The following is an 18498-nucleotide window of genomic DNA, read 5'->3' as shown; positions in this document are numbered from 1 at the left end:
CATGCTTCTCCGCCAATGTGACTAGCATGAATACGAGTCAGCATCTCCGATTTTAAAGATTTAGGAATGATGACCCTTGGCCCCTTGTACAGTATACCATCTTGAATGGCGATTTCATCTCTGAAAGTCCAATATTCTCTCACAAGTAATGGCACTTCCAACTTGGAATCAGGCCAACCATTCAGAACAACATATTTAAGAGTCTACAAACTCTCATCGGTTTCAGTGTGCTGTTTTATCTGAAGCAATCGTTGGTCCGTGACGTTTAAATAGTCTGAATCAGGGGTCCTCAAACTTTTTAAACGGGGCCAGTTCACTGTCCCTCAGACCGTTGGAGGGCTGGACTATAGTTTAAAAAAAAAAACTATGGTCATCTCCTGTACTGTGTCCGCATTTGTTCAGAGACTGCGGATATACAATGGCGGTGGGAATACTGGGCCGGCCGCTCTATAAGACGCACAGACATTTCCCCCCAAGTGTGTCTTATGAGGGACAATGATGAAGAATTCATCATTGGTATCGGGGCACTATTCCTCCCACTGACATTTCCCCCCAAGTGTGTCTTATGGAGCAAAATAGTGTCCCATCATTGGTGTCAGTGGGAAGAATAGTGTCCCATCATTGGTGTCAGTGGGAGGAATAGTGCCCCATCATTGGTGTCAGTGGGAGGAATAGTGCCCCATCATTGATGGTGTCAGTGGGAAGAATAGTGTCCCATCATTGGTGTCAGTGGGAGGAATAGTGCCCCATCATTGGTGTCAGTGGGAGGAATAGTGCCCCATCATTGATGTCAGTGGGAGGAATAGTGCCTCATCATTGGTGTCAGTGGGAGGAATAGTGCCCCATCATTGGTATCGGGGCACTATTCCTCCCACTGACATTTCCCCCCAAGTGTGTCTTATGGAGCAAAATAGTGTCCCATCATTGGTGTCAGTGGGAAGAATAGTGTCCCATCATTGGTGTCAGTGGGAGGAATAGTGCCCCATCATTGGTGTCAGTGGGAGGAATAGTGCCCCATCATTGATGTCAGTGGGAGGAATAGTGCCTCATCATTGGTGTCAGTGGGAGGAATAGTGCCCCATCATTGGTATCAGTGGGAGAAATAGTCCCCCATCATTGGTGTCAGTGGGAGGAATAGTGCCCCATCATTGGTGTCAGTGGGAAGAATCGTGCCCCATCATTGGTGTCAGTGGGAAGAATAGTGCCCCATCATTGGTGTCAGTGGGAGGAATAGTGCCTCATCATTGGTATCAGTGGGAGGAATCGTGCCCCATCATTGGTGTCAGTGAGAGGAATAGTGCCTCATCATTGGTGTCAGTGGGAGGAATCGTGCCCCATCATTGGTGTCATTGGGAGGAATAGTGCCCCATCATTGGTGTCAGTGGGAGGAATAGTGTCCCATCATTAGTGTCAGTGGGAGGAATAGTGTCCCATCGTTGGTGTCAGTGGGAGGAATAGTACGTCATTGGTGCCAGTGGGGGGGGGGTGGAATAGTGCCCCATCGTTGGTGTCAGGGGGGGAGGAATAGTGCCCCATCGTTGGTGTCAGTGGGATGAATAGTGCCCCATCATTGGTGTCAGTGGGATGAATAATGCCCCATCATTATTATCAGTGACACCAATGATGGGGCACTATTCCTCCCACTGACAGCAATGACACTTAACTAGCCGACCCCTGTTCCAGCATGGTGCTGCTGCAGCCAGCATACCTGGTTGCAGCAGTACCATCTGCATGGCACACTTACCGGGCGGTCAGCTGTCCTCCTTCCTTCACTTCGGCCTCTCCCTCCCTTGATTTTCGCGGGGCCGCTCGTCTTCGCCTCCTCGCCGGTGATTGGCCGCCTCTGTGCCTTTCCTGAGCTACAGTACTGGCGCCCAATCACCGGTGAGGAGGCAGAGCTAAGCAGCAGCGCGGACATCGAGTGAGGAAGCGGCCGGAGTGAAGGAGTTGTGCATCCTGGACTGGATCGTTGTGGGACTGGGACCGGAGCCAGGTAAGAGACAGCAGCCCCCTGCCCGCCCCCGTACTTAGTGTCCCCTGCCGGCGAGCCAGATGAATGTGCTCAGCAGGGCCGCATGTGGCCCGCGGGCCGTAGTTTGAGGACTCCTTGTCTGAATGATTAATCTGTGACAGGACATCCAGGTCCTGTTGAACATTGCAAACTGTGTGTTGTGCATACTCAGGTGTACCACCTGCTGCTATAGCTCTGCTAAGAGTGTCACTAATGTACATTTCAGGACCAGGTTTATAGACAACATTTAGGCAATAGTTTTGTAACGTGAGCAACATGCTCTGTAGACGTTTGGGTGCATGCAAAAGTGGTTTCTTGAAAATAGACATCAGAGGTTTATGGTCAGTTTCTGCCGTGATCTCGTCGCACCCATAGAGGTAGTGGTGAAAGCGCTGATAGGCAAACACTATACTCAGACATTCCTTTTCTATTTGTGCGTAGTTTTGCTCAGTAAGAGTCAGTGCCCTTGAAGCAAAAGCGATAGGCTGGCCAGCTTGTAATAGGCAACACCCAAGTCCAGTTTTGCTTGCATCACTTTGAATAGTTACAGGTTTTGTAACGTCATAGTACTTCAGGACAGGTGTGTCCGTAACCAAGCGTTTGATGTCCTGCACTGCATTATCATGCTTAGGAAGCCAATGCCAAACAGCGTCCTTGTCCAGAAGCCTTCTTAATGGCTTGCAGACCTCTGAGAGGCGTGGTAGGAATTTTGCTAGGTAGGTAACAAATCCAATGAAGCTCTGCAGGGATTTCACATTTGCTGGCTGCGGCATATCCAGTATGGCTCTGATTTTTTTCTGGGTCAGCCTTCAAACCCTCCCAGGTTAGAATGTGTCCATGAAAGCGGACCTCTTTGACCTTGAATTGCAGCTTTTTCATGCCAAGTCTCAATTTTACCTGCCTACAATGAGTCATCAGTTCCAGCAGTTTGCCATCATGATCTTGCTCTGCTTCCTCATCTCAGCCACAGCCAACCACAAGGATGTCATCAGCTATTGGTTCAATACCACTGAGTCCAGCCAACAGTTCATGTTATTTACGTTGATACGCCTCTGGTGCAACTGATACTCCAAAAGGCAGTTTGAGCCATCTTTTCCTGCCCCATGGAGTCCAGAAGGTTGTCATGTAACAACTTGCATCATCCAACTTACACTGTAAAAATGCATCTCGGGCATCAACAAGTGTGAACAGACGTGCCTTAGGCAGCTTGTACAAAACATCCTCGAGAGTTGGCATGATGTAGTGAGATCGTCTCAGTGCCATATTTAAGAATTTGGGATCTATGCATATTCGTAGCTTATTTGGCTTCCTTACAATCACCATGTTACTTATCCAGTCAGTTGGGTCAGTCACTGGTGCCAAGTGTCCATTGGCCTCATACTGGTCAAGCTGTGCCTTAACTGCCTGTTTTAATGCCACCGGCACATTGCGTGGTGCACATTGGACTGGAGGGACACTCACATCAAGGTCGAAATGAACTTCCCCTGGTACAGATTCTACTGGCCCAGTAAACACATCACTAAATTCCTTTAGCAGCGTTGTTTTGTTAAGGGCCCCTTGAATAGATTGTCCATCACATTAAGCTCTGCAGGGACGGAGAAACGTATCAGCCCTAGACGCTCACAGGTTGAGCCAGACAACAGTGGCTTTTGGCAGGTTTCCACAATTTCAAACTCCAGCTTGTGTGTTAGTCCACGTATGGCACATTCTGTCTTGAAGAGCCCTAGAGATTTCATAATCGCACCTGAGTATAACTTTAATCTGGTGTCACTTGGCAGTAGACGTGTTTCTGGTGCTAACACCATTTTGTCTCTTAAGCACATTACATCACACGTTGCTCCTGAATCGAGCTGGCAGGATTGGGGCTTATTATTTAAATGTAAAGTGACAAACCATTTCTTTCCTCTGGATTGCACAGTGCCGATCAATTCACTGCTGTATATAACTTCAGTGGTGTGTGTCTCTTCCTCATATGCGGATGTCTTCTCCATGTTGTGTAATTTGCCCATTGATGGCCGTCGTTTATTTGACAAACAAACGTTAGCAAAATGGTTTGTTCTTCCACAAGACTTCCCATAAGCTGGACACTGCTCTTTAATTCTTTGATGCACAGTCCCACAGTATTTGCAAGCTGTAGGGTTGGCAGTATTTGTGCTAATCAGGCGGCGTTGCTGAAGTTTGTTTATGTTGCGATGCTGCATTGCAATGTTTATGCTGTCGGTTTGCTGTCTGTCCTGTTCCATAACTTTCAGACGTCTGTCAGTGAGCCCTGCTGTACGGCACGTCTCAATGGCTGCGTTTAGAGTTAACTCATGTTCTCTTAGGAGGCGCCTGCGTGTGCTCTCGCTAGCTATACCAAGAACAATTTTGTCCCTTATCAATTCGTCTCTGAGTGTGCCATATTCACAAGTTGCTGCCTTTTCTCTCAAGCGTGTAACAAAGTTATCAAAAGATTCTCCCTCTTCTTGTTTGCAGCATCCAAACACATACCTTTCATAAATTACATTTTTGGCAGGTTTGAAATAAGCTTCCAGTGCATTTAGAATGGCTGTAACATTGTGTTGATGATCTGCTGTGAGGGTCAGATTGTGTTTATACACATGCCTGCATTCACTGCCCATGACTCTTCTCAGAGTTGCTGCCTGCACTACTGCAGATTTCTCATTCAAGCCTGTAGCCAGAGAATAATCTTCAAATTCAGCTTTGAAAGATTCCCAATTGCTGCTCCAATCCCCACTCATTGTCATCCCCTCTGGGGGAAGTATGCAATTCATGGCAGCCATAATGTCAGTAAGCCTCTGAGCTATCAAATATCAGAAAATCCTCAGTCTCAGGCTGTAGTTCACAAACCTGTGTTTCACAAAGCTGCTGTGCTCCAAACAAGAGGCTCAGTCCTGATTCAAGTCACTTCTGACACCATGTTTCATGTACAGGAATGCAGACAACACAAGCTGCTGGTGTGAGGAATCATGTTGTACAACAGAACTACATCCAGGTCGGGCACAGAACAGGAAACAGGAAGTATAAGGCAATGCAATATTACCATATGCAAGTAGGGTCACAGTATTTGCATAATAACTCTATAACACCTACCTAATCGCAAGCTATCCCCTTTTTAGTCTATCATGAATGCTGCTGCTACCGCCAGACTCATCCACCTTACCAACTGTTCAATGTCAGCTACCCTCTCTACCAATCCCTCCACTGGTTTCCCATTGGCCATCGAAAAAAAATTCAAACATTAACATATAAAGTCATTTACAACTCTGCCTCAAACTACATCACCAATCTTGTCTCTAAATATCACCCAAACCTTCCACTTCGCTCATCCCAAGACCTCCTGCTCTCTAACTCCCTTGTCTCATCCTCTCATGCTTGTCTCCAGGACTTCTCCAGAGCCTCTCCCATTCTCTGGAACCCTCTACCCTAATCTGTCCGACTATCACCTGCTTTATCCACTTTTAGGCAATCTCTGAAAACCTATTTCTTCAGGGAAGTCTATCCTGCCAACAGCTAATAACCAAATCTTCTATCTCTCCCATGAGTTCCTCCCCCACAGTTATTACCATTTGTTCCACCAGCCCCTCCCTATTAGACTGTAAGCGTCCAGGAGCAGGGCCCTCCTACTTCTCCTGTATTGTACTGTATCGTTGCTGTATTGTCTCCATTTATATTGTAAAGCGCTGAGCAAACTGTCGGTGCTATATAAATCCTGAATAACAATAATAATAATATATGGGCATGAGGTATTGAATTAACCCTGAGATACTGCCATACACAGTGAGGCTGTGGAAAAGCACATTTGACCTACCTTGGTATACACTTGGGTGGTCAACATCTTCCGGTGAGTTCAGTCCCAGAGGGACCATAGAGAAGGGATTATTGTGGTGGAGTAACACAGACAATTATGCACTTTATTCATTAAAGAAGACAGTCAACACAAGAATGTTGGCACTTTTTTTCTTTATACACTGGCACTATTTGTTGGAGTTTACAGATCACTTGTTATATGTATAGTGTGTATGCATCAGTGTTATGTTCACATGAAATGGTATTGGGAAAGCACAAGTCTTAATTTTAGCATTTGGATGATACGTTTACATATTAACTGAACAGCTACCCAGATTATTGTGTTAGGTAGGAGACACTATTTGTGTGGGAGTTATAAACACTATCTTTTAGGACAAGAGTAGACATTCTTGAGGTATGTAGCATCACCACTAGTTATTTGTGCTTCTCTATGCAACATAAGAAGTTGGTTGATCCACTGTTGCCCATCCAGAACTGGAATATGATTTTGAGGAAAGTTAATCCTTAAAGAAATGTAAGATTTTTCACAATTAAATAAATCAAATATAACTAACTTACTTTTTTTTGCGGAATTGTGGCTGCTGTTTTTCTCAAACCAGTCATCATTTCCCTGAAGATTGAGCCTCCAGTATTGGCTTTCCACTTTACTTCTTTGTATCTGCAATGCATGTTATCTGTTAGCTATCAATTGCATACCAGCTTAATATCTCTAAGGCAACAAGAATAAAGAGCTGCTCATGTTTCTAAGAGACAGAAATCCTTCTACATTTGCAGACACCATGCATAAATCTTCCCTTTTGACCTAGTTTGCCACTCAGCTTTTCCCTTAGCAGAACCATCTCTCCTTTGCTCAAGCTAAGCATCACTATATGTAATCCTGTCTCCTTACTTCTGTCAGTCTACACTTGCACTATTCCAAAATCATTTTACCTGTGTCAGATACTACTGGAGGATGAAATGGGAGAAATGGGGAAAGGTTATGGTAGGTAAGGAGAACCCTGTGTTAGAAAAAAAAAAAGCACATATATACAGCTCCAATAGCACAACAACAAAAAAAAATATAGAAATCTAAACAAGAAATGTAATAGTGGATTATAAAGTCTATTTATAAATGGCAAAAGTGTGGCAAGCAAATATCGGATAGGGGGAAATTGTGGTGCATGTAAAGCACTACAATTTAATTTGTATTTCAGAATCTTGTCTTGATTCTTAATGAGACTGGGTTGTTACAATGGATGTAAAGACTCAAGGTTTTTTACTTTCATGCATTCTATGACCAAAAACCCTTCTGTGTGCAGCAGCCCCCCCAGCCCCCTCAATACTTACCTGAGCCCCATCGCAATCCAGCAATGTGCACGAGAGCCTTGGCTCTCCAAGGACACTCCCTCCTCATTGACTCCCTCCTCAATCACATAGAGTGAGTCAATGAGGAGAGAGAAGGGTGGGGCTGAGCTGTGACTCTGTGTCTGAATGGACACACAGAGCAGCGGTTCAGGAGCCTGCTAGGGTGCCCCCACAGCAAGCTGCTTGCACTGGCGGCACTTGGAAGGAGGGAGGAGCCAGGAGTGCTATCAGGGGACCCAAAAAGGGGAGGATCTGTGCTGCTCTGTGCAAAACCACTCCACAGAGGAGGTAAGTATGAGATTTTTGTTTTGTTTTGTTTTTTTTTATTGCCCTTAATATTGCTGCTTTTACTCTCTTTCAAAGAGCCAAGGTAAACAAAAAGTTGGTGATGATTGTCTCTTTGAAAGTGAGAAGCAAAATTAAAAATAATCAAAAGATGATTTTATGGGATAGTTTATAAAAGCCACAACTAAAAAATATACTTTTACTGGATCTGTTAATCTCAAACAATGCAGTGCTTGATACTACTAAATGTTTAAAAACAAACATTTAGGTAGCAGTGACCATAACATGAATTCATTTAGGTTATAAGCAACATGCACTTACTAAAAACAACTATAACACCAAATGTTATTTCCCAAAGCTGGTGGCCAGTACCCAATAATTAGCATTACAAAATATGATGATTGATGATATGGAAACACAATGTAAAATATATTCACATGGGTAACACGTTTAATAATAAAATATGCGTGTTTTTTTCCAATGTTAGAAAATGAAAGGGCAAACAAGACAAAAAAAATAAAACAGAGGCTGTTAGACAAAATTAAGTTGGTAAACATTCATACAACAAACCAAATCCCCCAAACATCAATTAAAGTGTTACTAAACCCACAACAGTAATGTCAGTCTGTATAGTATGTGCAGTAAAGCATGCTTGATATATTCATTGTGGAACCTAAGAGGTTAATCCGCTGCATTGTGTAAAAATGCTGTTTGATCCTGACTTCTCTGATCCTTCCCTTTTTCAGGTGTCACCCTCTTATGTCCTGATAAGACATATCGTGTGGAGTCACTCTGCACAGTTTGGTGTGTATTGCTAGAGAGGTTTTTTTTTTTTTTTTCTTGGGAGGGTGCATGTGATCAGCACAAGGCCAATCAGCACGGTCTGCATGGAGGTCAGGGGTCCTGCATCCTCCTAGAGCAGAATTAAAACTCCTCCTACAAGCTTTAACCAGTGCTCTTCTAGACAATGATAGAAGTAGAAGACTACTCTAACTGCTGATGAGAAAAGGTATTTAGCAGTTTATATTTACTAAAATAATTGCATTTCCATGTTCTGTGTACTATGGGAAACCATATATAGTGAATGCAGGGTCCTGGGTTTAGTAACACTTTAAACATTATGTGACAGTAGGCAGGTGAAATCACCTGGTTGCGTCCTGGATGGACGATATATTTGTCCAAGGTTCAGGCTTTATGGGGATTTGTACCACTAGAGGGAAGTGCTGAGTCCTTCAGCACTGAGATAATGAGCCCAGCTGAAGGTAGTGGGCTCATTAAACACCTCTATAAAACCTCCCAGAGTGCTTAGGGAGTTGCTCCACCCTGGAACCAGATCTGTGCCTGAACTGTCTGGGGAGCTGACCTGTTACCTGTGTGCAGAGAGACCAAAGCCTGTGTGGCTAGCCTCCAAGTACTAGCAACTAGGTATAGCAGCAGGCTGTACCTAGTGGGTAGCTAGGGAGAAGCTGTTGTTGCAGTAAGTAGCCAAGTTGGCCAGGATTTATTTTGATGTTTCTTTTTGTTTATCCTTTTTTCTGTAAATATTGTAAATAAATTGCACCTGTTTGTTTTCACCTCCACTATTGTTGTGCTGTGCCTATTTGTTTTGTGTTGTGCACCCATCCAGGGGGTCACACACACCCGCTGCCGAGCTAACCCTGTTACAATATTAATAGTAAAAATAATAGATCTAAGGACAAGTACAGCTATTAATATTTCGACTTAGCCCTATGTATACAAATTATAGAGAATAAATTTGATGTAGAAAATGAGAATGGTATTAACACAATTCCAAATGTATGACGGAGCCCAAATTTGTTCCAGAAACAACCCAAATAAAATAAAATAGAGCACTTGGACCATATGTCTTACATATGTTAGTTTCAATGGTATCAATGGATTGGCCCAAAGAGAAATGTGGGACCTATATTTAAAAAGGATTAAATCCGTAACCCAGAAACTACAGACCTGCTAGAAAAAGTATTCTCTTTTCTTTCCATCCCACTTTAACACAGCTTTACCTTACTCAATATTCAGTTTGCAAAGTAAGCATTTACTTTCCATAGTAAACAGCCTCCATTCCTTCAGTAAACTAACCCCATAATCTTGCTCAAATTATGCTTAAGACCCCATCTTAAATGTACAGTTTAGTTTTGGGTCCTGGACCTGGTTTAACTTTCCCATAGGCCAGCACCTGGTATTTCAGGCATGAATTAAAATACTCTTCTGCAATCCCAACCCCTGATGAAAAAAATACATTCTTTTTGACTTTATGAGTACAAATACAAATAAAATAACAAAAGGTCTACAAAATAACAATGGTCTACAAAAAATACAATTGGATTAACTTTACCTTACTATATTGTCAAGACCCAAACAGTAGTGTTTCCTTATTGCCCCACTACTATTAACATTTTCTCACTTTTTAGTCTCTACGTTATCAAACCGGGAGCCCATTATGGCCAAGAAATCTTATGAGCATCTGCACTACTGGGGTGGGGGGGGCTCAAAAAAGAGTGTCTTGAGTGTACAAGAAGGAGAGCTTAATTCAGTTCAACAGGGTGCACATAAGCCTACCCTATAATGTTAGACGTTTGAACATAATGCTGGGCAGATTCAAAGGAAGATGCCTGCTCGTTCCCTGATTTTATGAGATTGCAAGATTAATAGTGAATTTGTTGCAAATAATTGAGATCCTCATAGATTACATAGGAAATGACATAATGTATGGGTAGAGGCATATAGAAATATAATGACTGTACAAATACAAGATTACTCTTTTTTGAGAATGAATTGTAATATGTACAAAAAGAAAAAAAAATTACTTTTAACCTAACACGTTTGTGAACTCTTTGATCAATTCACACACACCTCATGAAAAGTCCCTTATCTTTCCATGATGAGCTCTTTCATGTGAATAAGCCCTATTTATTTTCTCTAAAATGTTGGGATGTGGTGCTACTAATAACATATAAGAAGATACAGCAATTTTATGCTCTCAATAGCATACTATCACCTGAATTACAGCCATGTCCCATCAAGAGTTTGACTTTAGAAAGGGTTTTTCACCCCAAAACATTGTTGGTTACTTCTACCTCCACCTGCATCCAGGTGTCTGTGTTCTGTGTGTTTTTCTGGTATTATACAACATACTATTAAGTACAGTATATGTGTAAAGGATCTCCCCATTGACCTTTGCTCTGATACAGTTAATACTATGCTTTTGTCTAAACTAGTGGGTTGGATGGTGGAGTTTTTTCGTCTTTATATACAGTACGTATATGGATTATAATGTATACTTTCTGTTCTATGAAGCCGATAACATATGCAAATATTTAAACACTAGCTGTTTGGTTTGCTAATTTTTATTTACTTTCAGAGGGAGAGATGATCCCTTAGATTAGTGGTTAGTTGAAAAAAGGGTCCCCTTACATTGGTGGCAAATGGGAAGATGCCCTGTTACAAAGGGGGTTAGTGACCAGAAAGTGCCTAATATGGGTAATCAAGGGAAAAAGTCCCACCCTTACAGGAAGATAAAAAGATCAATGGAGTCAGTGACTACTTACCTAAGAGACAAGAGGAAAGAGGAAGGGCTTCTCTGGTCTCACACAATTAGCTCTGTTGAATAATACTGATGCAAGAACTAACTATGAAAGCACCAACAGGTGGAAGACCAATCCATTCATAGCTCAAGAAACCCCTAACAACCTATGGAATTATGTTTGAAAAGCCTGGTAGGCACAATCTAGGACTAAATGTATTTTCTGTTCTGGTGGCCAAACTCAGTGTGTTTACAGAGAACGTAAACACACCGCTTCTAGGATAGATGTTCCTGTGTATGAATATTCTGTTTATCAGTAAAACAGGTAGCCCCTGATTTTTTTGTAAGCAGGCTGAAGACAAATATAAATAAATGATACATACTGAAAGCATACTTATCCTTTATGGTTGCTGTAGACATGAAATGATTGCTTTCCAATTAAGCCGATTACAGTTATACCAAGAGAGAAAACACTTATCTATGAGGATTCCTTTGCAGAAACTATCAAGCCAACCATCTGGAGTGGATTTTTCCAGATTATACTACAGTTCTCCAGAAATATGGCTAGTACCAAAGTTGTCTTCACCCTGAATACACGAGTCCTTGGCAAAAATAAGCAGTACAAAGGTTGACTTACTTTACTTTGTATATTTTTGATCTGCAGATTTTGCTTGTCCAGTTTATATTGCTGGAATTTAATCTTTTCCAGAAGTTCGCTGATTCTTTTGCTCTGGATTTCCATTTGTGACTGAAATAGAGCAAATAGTGTAACAGGTAAACATTATTCCTGCTTTTTGAAATGAACATTTTTACCTACGCTCTGAAATTTGAGGATTGGCAAAAATAATGTCCGTGCGGTATAGTGGCCCAAACCATTAATGAAAAGATGTATTGTCAATAGGAAAATTTAATATTAACATCTGCATTTGTCTCCAATGAGATTTTTGTGTGCAAGACAATTTTAGAAAAACAGTTATCATTTGATTAATTACGAATATTTAATTTTTAGGAAAATAAGGACCAACTTCACATAGGATAATCTTTCTTTAAAAAAATAAACTGGAACTGAAACAATTATGCAATTTGCCATTGCTGGCCTTCTGAAAATCCCCCTTACTTTGCTGTTTCTAGCTTCAATACTTTCTGAGTCACTTAACTGTAAATAGCATGCCAGAAGCTGAGTCAAATGGATGCCAGAAATCCTATTCTGCTTGTAAATGATCTTATACCTCTCTGTACTATAAGTGTGCTTATTTTTGGATAAGAAATAATTTCAGAGCATTCTTTATGAAGCATATGAAACAATGCAGAGTTCATGGATTACTGTACATTTTGCAAAGCTTAGATAGCGTTTTTTCAGAACAGGTAATATTTAGCAATAAATCAAAATTTTCTTAGCTTTGGGTAAGCTGACAAAGCTATTATTACCTGAGCCTATTACTGTTTTATTGCTACATTACCTGTAGCAATTACTATATTAATACATAGTATAAATAGTAAGAAACATTATTTGATATATCCTTCTAAATAGGTTGATGCTGTTTATTTAAGCCACCCACTGACTTCTATAAATAATGCAGGGTAGATCTCACCCGAGGATCCTCACACTCCCCCACAATTATAAATGACCTTGGCTTTGTGCTGATCACCTATATCACTCAGTCTATGCCAGGGGCGGACTGACCATTTGGAAACTCGGGCACTGCCCGAGGGCCCGGGGTCAGTAGGGGGCCCCATGACATGCCCCTGGTACCTTTTTCATAGGCTTTTTTGAGTTTTGGCAAGGACACAGGGGCCCCATGATCCCCTATTGCCCGGGCGCCCCATGAGTTGTCAGTCCGCCCCTGGTCTATGCCTTGGTGGAGGCAATTTGTCAAGTGCCACTTCAAGGGTTGTCCTTAGAGATCATTTGGCTCTGTACAGCTTGCTTGACAGGGCCCCTCTTCTCCAGCGTCTTTCCACACACTGCCCATGCATCTCCCACTACCCTGCACTCTGCACCATCTGCATTCCATATTATACCTCACCCTGCATCCTCTGCATCCCACACCACCCCAACACTTTGTACCCACTGTATTCTCAATATCCCAAAACTCAGAACCCCCTGCAAGTCCTTACTATCCCATATTCTGTGCCCCCTGCATCCCTCACTACCCCATATTCTGCACTCCCTACATCTCCCATTACCTCACATGCTGAACCTCACACTGCTGTACATCCTGCACCCCCTGTATTACACCTCACTCTATACCTCCTCATTCCCCACTACAAAAACACTCTACACCCCTGGCACTCTGTACACCCCTTGAATCTCCAATATATCATCACTTTGCATCCTCCGCTATCCCACATACTGCACCCTCATTACATTTCAATCTACACCCTCTGCATCTTCACTATCCTATATTTTGCATTCTCTGAATCCCCCCATTATGACCAGCCTCTCTTGCATACCTCCTCCAATGTTTCTTCAAAGACAAATTATATATATATCTGCTACCTGTGCTGCACTCCATAGAATACACTCATAGACACTGACCCAGAGTCCACCTTTAGAGATTTCCACACAATCATCAAGAATAGTTAGTGAAAAGCTAGAACTAAAAGGCAAAATATTTTTTTTATTCCTTTTGGATAGAGTAAGGATGAGTTATAACCCCTCTCAGTTTCTTTTTTACCTCCTGTGACCCAATGAGGAGATATACCTACCTGTCCCTTAGCTAAAACAGTAAGTGAGAGGAAATCCCTCTGAAGTGAGGGAATACTTGTCTGTGACCAGATCGAGTGTCCACAGTAGAATAATTTTCCTTTATCCCTGTTCTATTGACAACCCAAAATTTGGAATTTTCTTTCACTTTTACTCTCAATGATATTGGTAAATAGGACAAATAGAAAGGATGAATCTCCCAAATGGGGGCATAGGCAGCAATAGTAACTGACATGTGTTCCAATCCCTCTCTGCTCTATCCAAAACAAAAATTTTTCCTTTAGTTTTATTTAAACTATTAGGCCAACATTTACTGCCATACCCTTGGGACTTAATTTATCCTTTATTACCCCTTACTACTTGTGAAACAATTTATGCATAGCTGGAGGTTTGTAGTATATTCGATATATAATAATATCAAGAACAACATAAAAGGATTAATGTAAAGTTTACCTGAATACTCCGAACATCTTCCTTGGCGCTGAAATTGTTGTTTGGTTCCAAAAGCTGGAGCTTTTCTTCTATGTTCTGCAACCTACTGTCCAGAACCTCTCTGTCCTTACTGACTTCTTGCAGCTTGTCACGTAGGAGTAGAGTTAGGTCCTGCAGTTGTTTATCTCTTTGTTCCAGCTTCTGCATCCTGTCCTTCAGCACATCTGCACTGTCTCTGACTTCCTTGGCATTAGTGAGGAGTGCTGCCATAGAAACATTGTGCTGGTTTAACTTGCCTGTGATGTCCCTCAAATTGGTCCTAGTTTTATCCACATGTTCTTTCAAGCCATGGCCTAGCTGGAGTAACCCATGAGCAATCACATTCATTTCATCCCAGGAGGCATACTGATTATTTTTTTCAGGGGAGAGACCCCAGCTCTCAATTCCATTTAACGAAACAAGCAACATTAAACTTGAAAAAAACTTCATTGCAGTGCTGCTTTTGTATCCTGTCTAAATTAAACGAATGTTTCGAATTAAGTCGTTTTCCTGTTGTGTATTTAGAACTTCCTTCTTCAGCTCTCAGTGGTTACAAGGAGGATGGGATCACTGACAAGCACATCTGAACTCTTTTCTCGCCTCAGTTCTGTCTGACTGTAAACCAAATGACTCTTTGTAGCTGTCAGGAGGAGGAACTCTCCTCACTGTGTAGGCTGGAAATGTGATTGGGGGCTGGTCTTAACCCTTTTGTTACTAAGATGATGTGCAACCCTTGCACTTCTGCTGGCCAGGCTTATTTCTACAATTTTTTATTTACTAAATGGTGTATTCTACATATTCTATCGGTCATCTGAATGCCTCAAATACTACACTTGTTTTAAAGAATGGATCAAGTAGAATTCTGTACTGATTCTATGTTGTTGTACAATCCACTGCATATCTGTAAATAAAGAAAACTCAAAATGCCAAGGGGGAAAACTTCTATCCTATAGCAAACGATTTATAAATACACAGTGTAAATCAGATAATAAAACATTTATGTTTTTAATTTTCTACCATTTGATTACAATGTGCATTTTACTGCCATGAGAAATCAATTGGTATTGAAAATGTTCTTTTCAGTGCTTTTTATACCATGGAGAAACTCCAAGTGTGTTAACCACTTGCCATCCTAAGGATTTACCCCCCTTAATGACCAGGCCTTTTTTTGCTATTCGGCGCTGCACTATTTCAACTGGTAATTGCGTGGTTATGCAATGCTGTACCCAAATTAAATTGACGTCCTTTTTTTCACACAAATAGAGCTTTCTTTTGGTGGTATTTGATCACCTGTGCACTTTTTATAGCCAAAATTTTTGGTCTTTTTTTGTTTATAGCATAAAAAATAAAAAGTATAGATACTGCAATTTGCACCATTTTTTACTATACAGAGCTGCGCTAGTTTAACTGACAATTGCGCGGTCATGCATGGAGGGGGACCTCAGTGGAGTCGGTGGAGTCAGTGGAATTAATAAAGCCAGGTTGAGATCCTTTATACATAAAGCTCTGTGACCCGCAAGGGTTGAGTTTGGAAGGTGAAGAAGCGTCCGGGGTAGTCACATCAGAGTATCACTAGGAGCACGTTTGCAGCATGGAATGAAGTTATGAATCACTGTGTACTGAACACTTATTCACATGTATTTTGGACTGTTTTTTGTTGATTTATTTAATTTATTACACCTGTCACTTTGAACACAACAAGTGTTATCACTTCATCAAATATTTCACTTGTTTTGGTTAGCCACTAGGTGGCCCAATAGGAGTGTGATTTGGCACAATATATTATCTCAATGGATTAGTAGTGTATTTTGTATATTTTATATTTATTTGAGCACAAATTTATTATTGTAATCACGGTATTCATCATTAATTTATAGGGGATTGAATGAATTAATTATAATTTTTATACACAATATAAGCTGAGCGCTTCATCACAATATTTTTTGTTATTTGCACATATCCCATGGTATAGGAAAAAGGTGACAGCAGCTGGCTTTGGTTAGGGATTCCATGGAGCGCAGGAGGATCTCTGTATATTTTAATAAAATGGTGGGTGCTGCAATTTTTTATGTCACATAGTACTCACGCAGAGATTTTTCACATGCAAATTTAAAAAAAAAAAAAACACACACTTTTTTTTATTTTTAATGCACAAAAACACAATATATTAGCCGATTATTTGGTAACTTATAAAAGATGATGCTATGCTGAGTAAATAGATACCAAACATGACATGCTTTAAAACTGTGCATGCCCCGTGCAATTGCGACAAACTGCATACATTTTTAATATCCATAGGCAACACTTTAAAAGCCTTTACAAGCTACCATTTTAGATTTACAGAGGAGGTCTAGTGCTAGAATTACTGCAACTGCTGTTTACACACTGGCACAGGGTCAATGCTTGCGCACGCGGGGGGCGAGGGTACTTTTTTTTAAAAGTTATTTTGATTTTTTAAATAATTTTATGTCCTGGGCAGCACAATGGCTAAATGGTTAGCACTTCTGCCTGGCAGTACTAGGGTCGTTCGTTCAAATCCCAGCCACGGCACTTCCTGCCTGAAGTTTGCATGTTCTCCCTGTGCCTGCGTGGGTTTCCTCCGGGTACTCCGGTTTTCTCTCACACTCCAAAGACATGCTAGTAGGTTAATTGGATCCTGTCTAAATTGGCCCTAATATGTGTATGTATGAATGTAAGTTAGGGACTTTATATTGTACACCCCTTGAGGGTTAGCGAATGATGTGAATGTACAATATATATATGTGTATAAAGAACTGCATAAATTGACAGCGCTATACAAGTACCTGAAATAATAATAATGTCCATTTAATTTATTTTGTTTAGCACTTTTAATGCTATCACAGGGACTGCAAATATTCCCTATAACTTCAATGGGCATTGTCATATATTCTTTTTTGAGAAATCTGGGGTCTATCAGACTCTAGATATCTCCTCTGCCCTTACATTATCTAATCTCGCCAAGATCGGTGTGATCAGATGCTTTCCCAGTTTACAAATGGCGCTGTTTATATCCTGCGAAACTGAAGTTATAAAATGCTCGTAGCTTCCGATTTCTTAGACTATAGAGATGACTGGCACCATGCTGGTCTCCAATCAGCTCTATGGTGAGCTGGCAGAAACATCGGCTGCATTCTCAGGTTCTGCCCGAGAAGGCCGTGGAAAGCAGCGGGGGAGGGGGCATCTTCTCCGGCTGCTTGTAAAAGCAATCCTGCAGCTAATTAGCCACTAGCCACTGCAGCTGCAGGCATCATCCTGGTATAACCACTCAAAGTTCAGTGATGAACCAGTACGTCACTGGTCCTTGTTGGGTGTATATGCTATGTTCTTTTTTTTTTTGCAGCCTGTGGACTAAATGAAAAAAAAGCCAGAAAAAGTGTGTGTTATGCCTAGCATTAGATTATATCTTCCTGCATCCACCCACTTCTAATGGTGGGCACACATGAAATGTGCCAACAAATATTATAAAATATATATGCTGAAGCATAGGGGCCATCCATCCACTGGCTACCCCAGGCCCCCATGCTTCGGCAAATATGCTCTTTTTTTAACTTTTTTTTTTGAAAAATCTCATCCAACAGCACTGCACACACTGACTTACTGTATGGATATTCTGAGAGCAAGTTCCTGTTGCTTTCAGAATAAACAGGTCGGTGCTGCAGCTGAAAGCATTCCTGCAAAGAAAACAGCAATGGTTAACAATAAAACAGTAATGCTAGTATGCTCTCAAAGTATCTCTGGACTTTCGAGGGTGCAGGAGGGGCTGGCTTAGTCTCTCAGCAACATGATGAGAGGCTGAGCCAGCTAATGCTCCAGGCATCTGGGTGGATCCCGACTGTAAAATTAGGATCTTTCCTGAGCCTGGACCAGCTGAGTTACGTCAGCCGACGACAGGCTTCAATCCACCGTCGGCTGAAAACGGGTAACAGGAGTGCAAAACAGACTGCACTTCTGTGATCCATATGAGAAGTTTAGCCAAATAGCTTTGGCTATACTCTCCTTTACCTTTTGGATGTACCAATTTAAAAACACAACAGTAGAGTGTATTTGTTTTGATGATAAAAAGCCAACAAATTATTGTTGTAACTCCATGCACACTATTTAACTGCTTCCCGATTGCCCTATATCAGAAATACTGCTACAGGGCGGTACGAGTGCGCAAAATCACCACACAAATATACATGATTTCGCATTCACAGCCACGGCTGTCAATCACCAGGTCCCTGACGGTGATTACTTGGCGGCGCCCGGTGATTGCCGAGCATCTCTGATGGGGAGGAGAACTGTTTGTAAACAAAACAGTTTTCCTCC

The 18498-nt window shown here is 41.6% G+C and overlaps 1 protein-coding gene across 2 annotated transcripts in view; it reads right to left on the bottom strand.

The window, feature by feature from the left end:
• The window catches only part of LOC149454038 (angiopoietin-related protein 4-like), a 51548-nt gene extending 36755 nt beyond the window's left edge, over positions 1–14793 (bottom strand). For both annotated transcript variants that reach the window (XM_089687875.1, XM_089687876.1), the window contains exons 1-3: positions 14152–14793; positions 11629–11739; positions 6380–6479 (exon numbers count right to left, since the gene is read on the bottom strand). In XM_089687875.1, coding sequence (XP_089544001.1) covers positions 6380–6479; positions 11629–11739; positions 14152–14619 — 679 coding nt within the window. In that variant the 5' untranslated portion in view covers positions 14620–14793. The remainder of the gene's footprint in view (positions 1–6379; positions 6480–11628; positions 11740–14151) is intronic.
• Between the last annotated feature and the right edge of the window lie 3705 nt (positions 14794–18498).

Source organism: Staurois parvus, unplaced genomic scaffold (genome assembly GCF_062004578.1).
Source record: "Staurois parvus isolate SC_StPar_1 unplaced genomic scaffold, SC_StPar_1.0 ptg000439l, whole genome shotgun sequence".
NCBI lineage: Eukaryota > Metazoa > Chordata > Amphibia > Anura > Ranidae > Staurois > Staurois parvus.
Note: the sequence above shows the minus strand (reverse complement) of the source record. Positions and strands in the feature narration are given on the sequence as shown.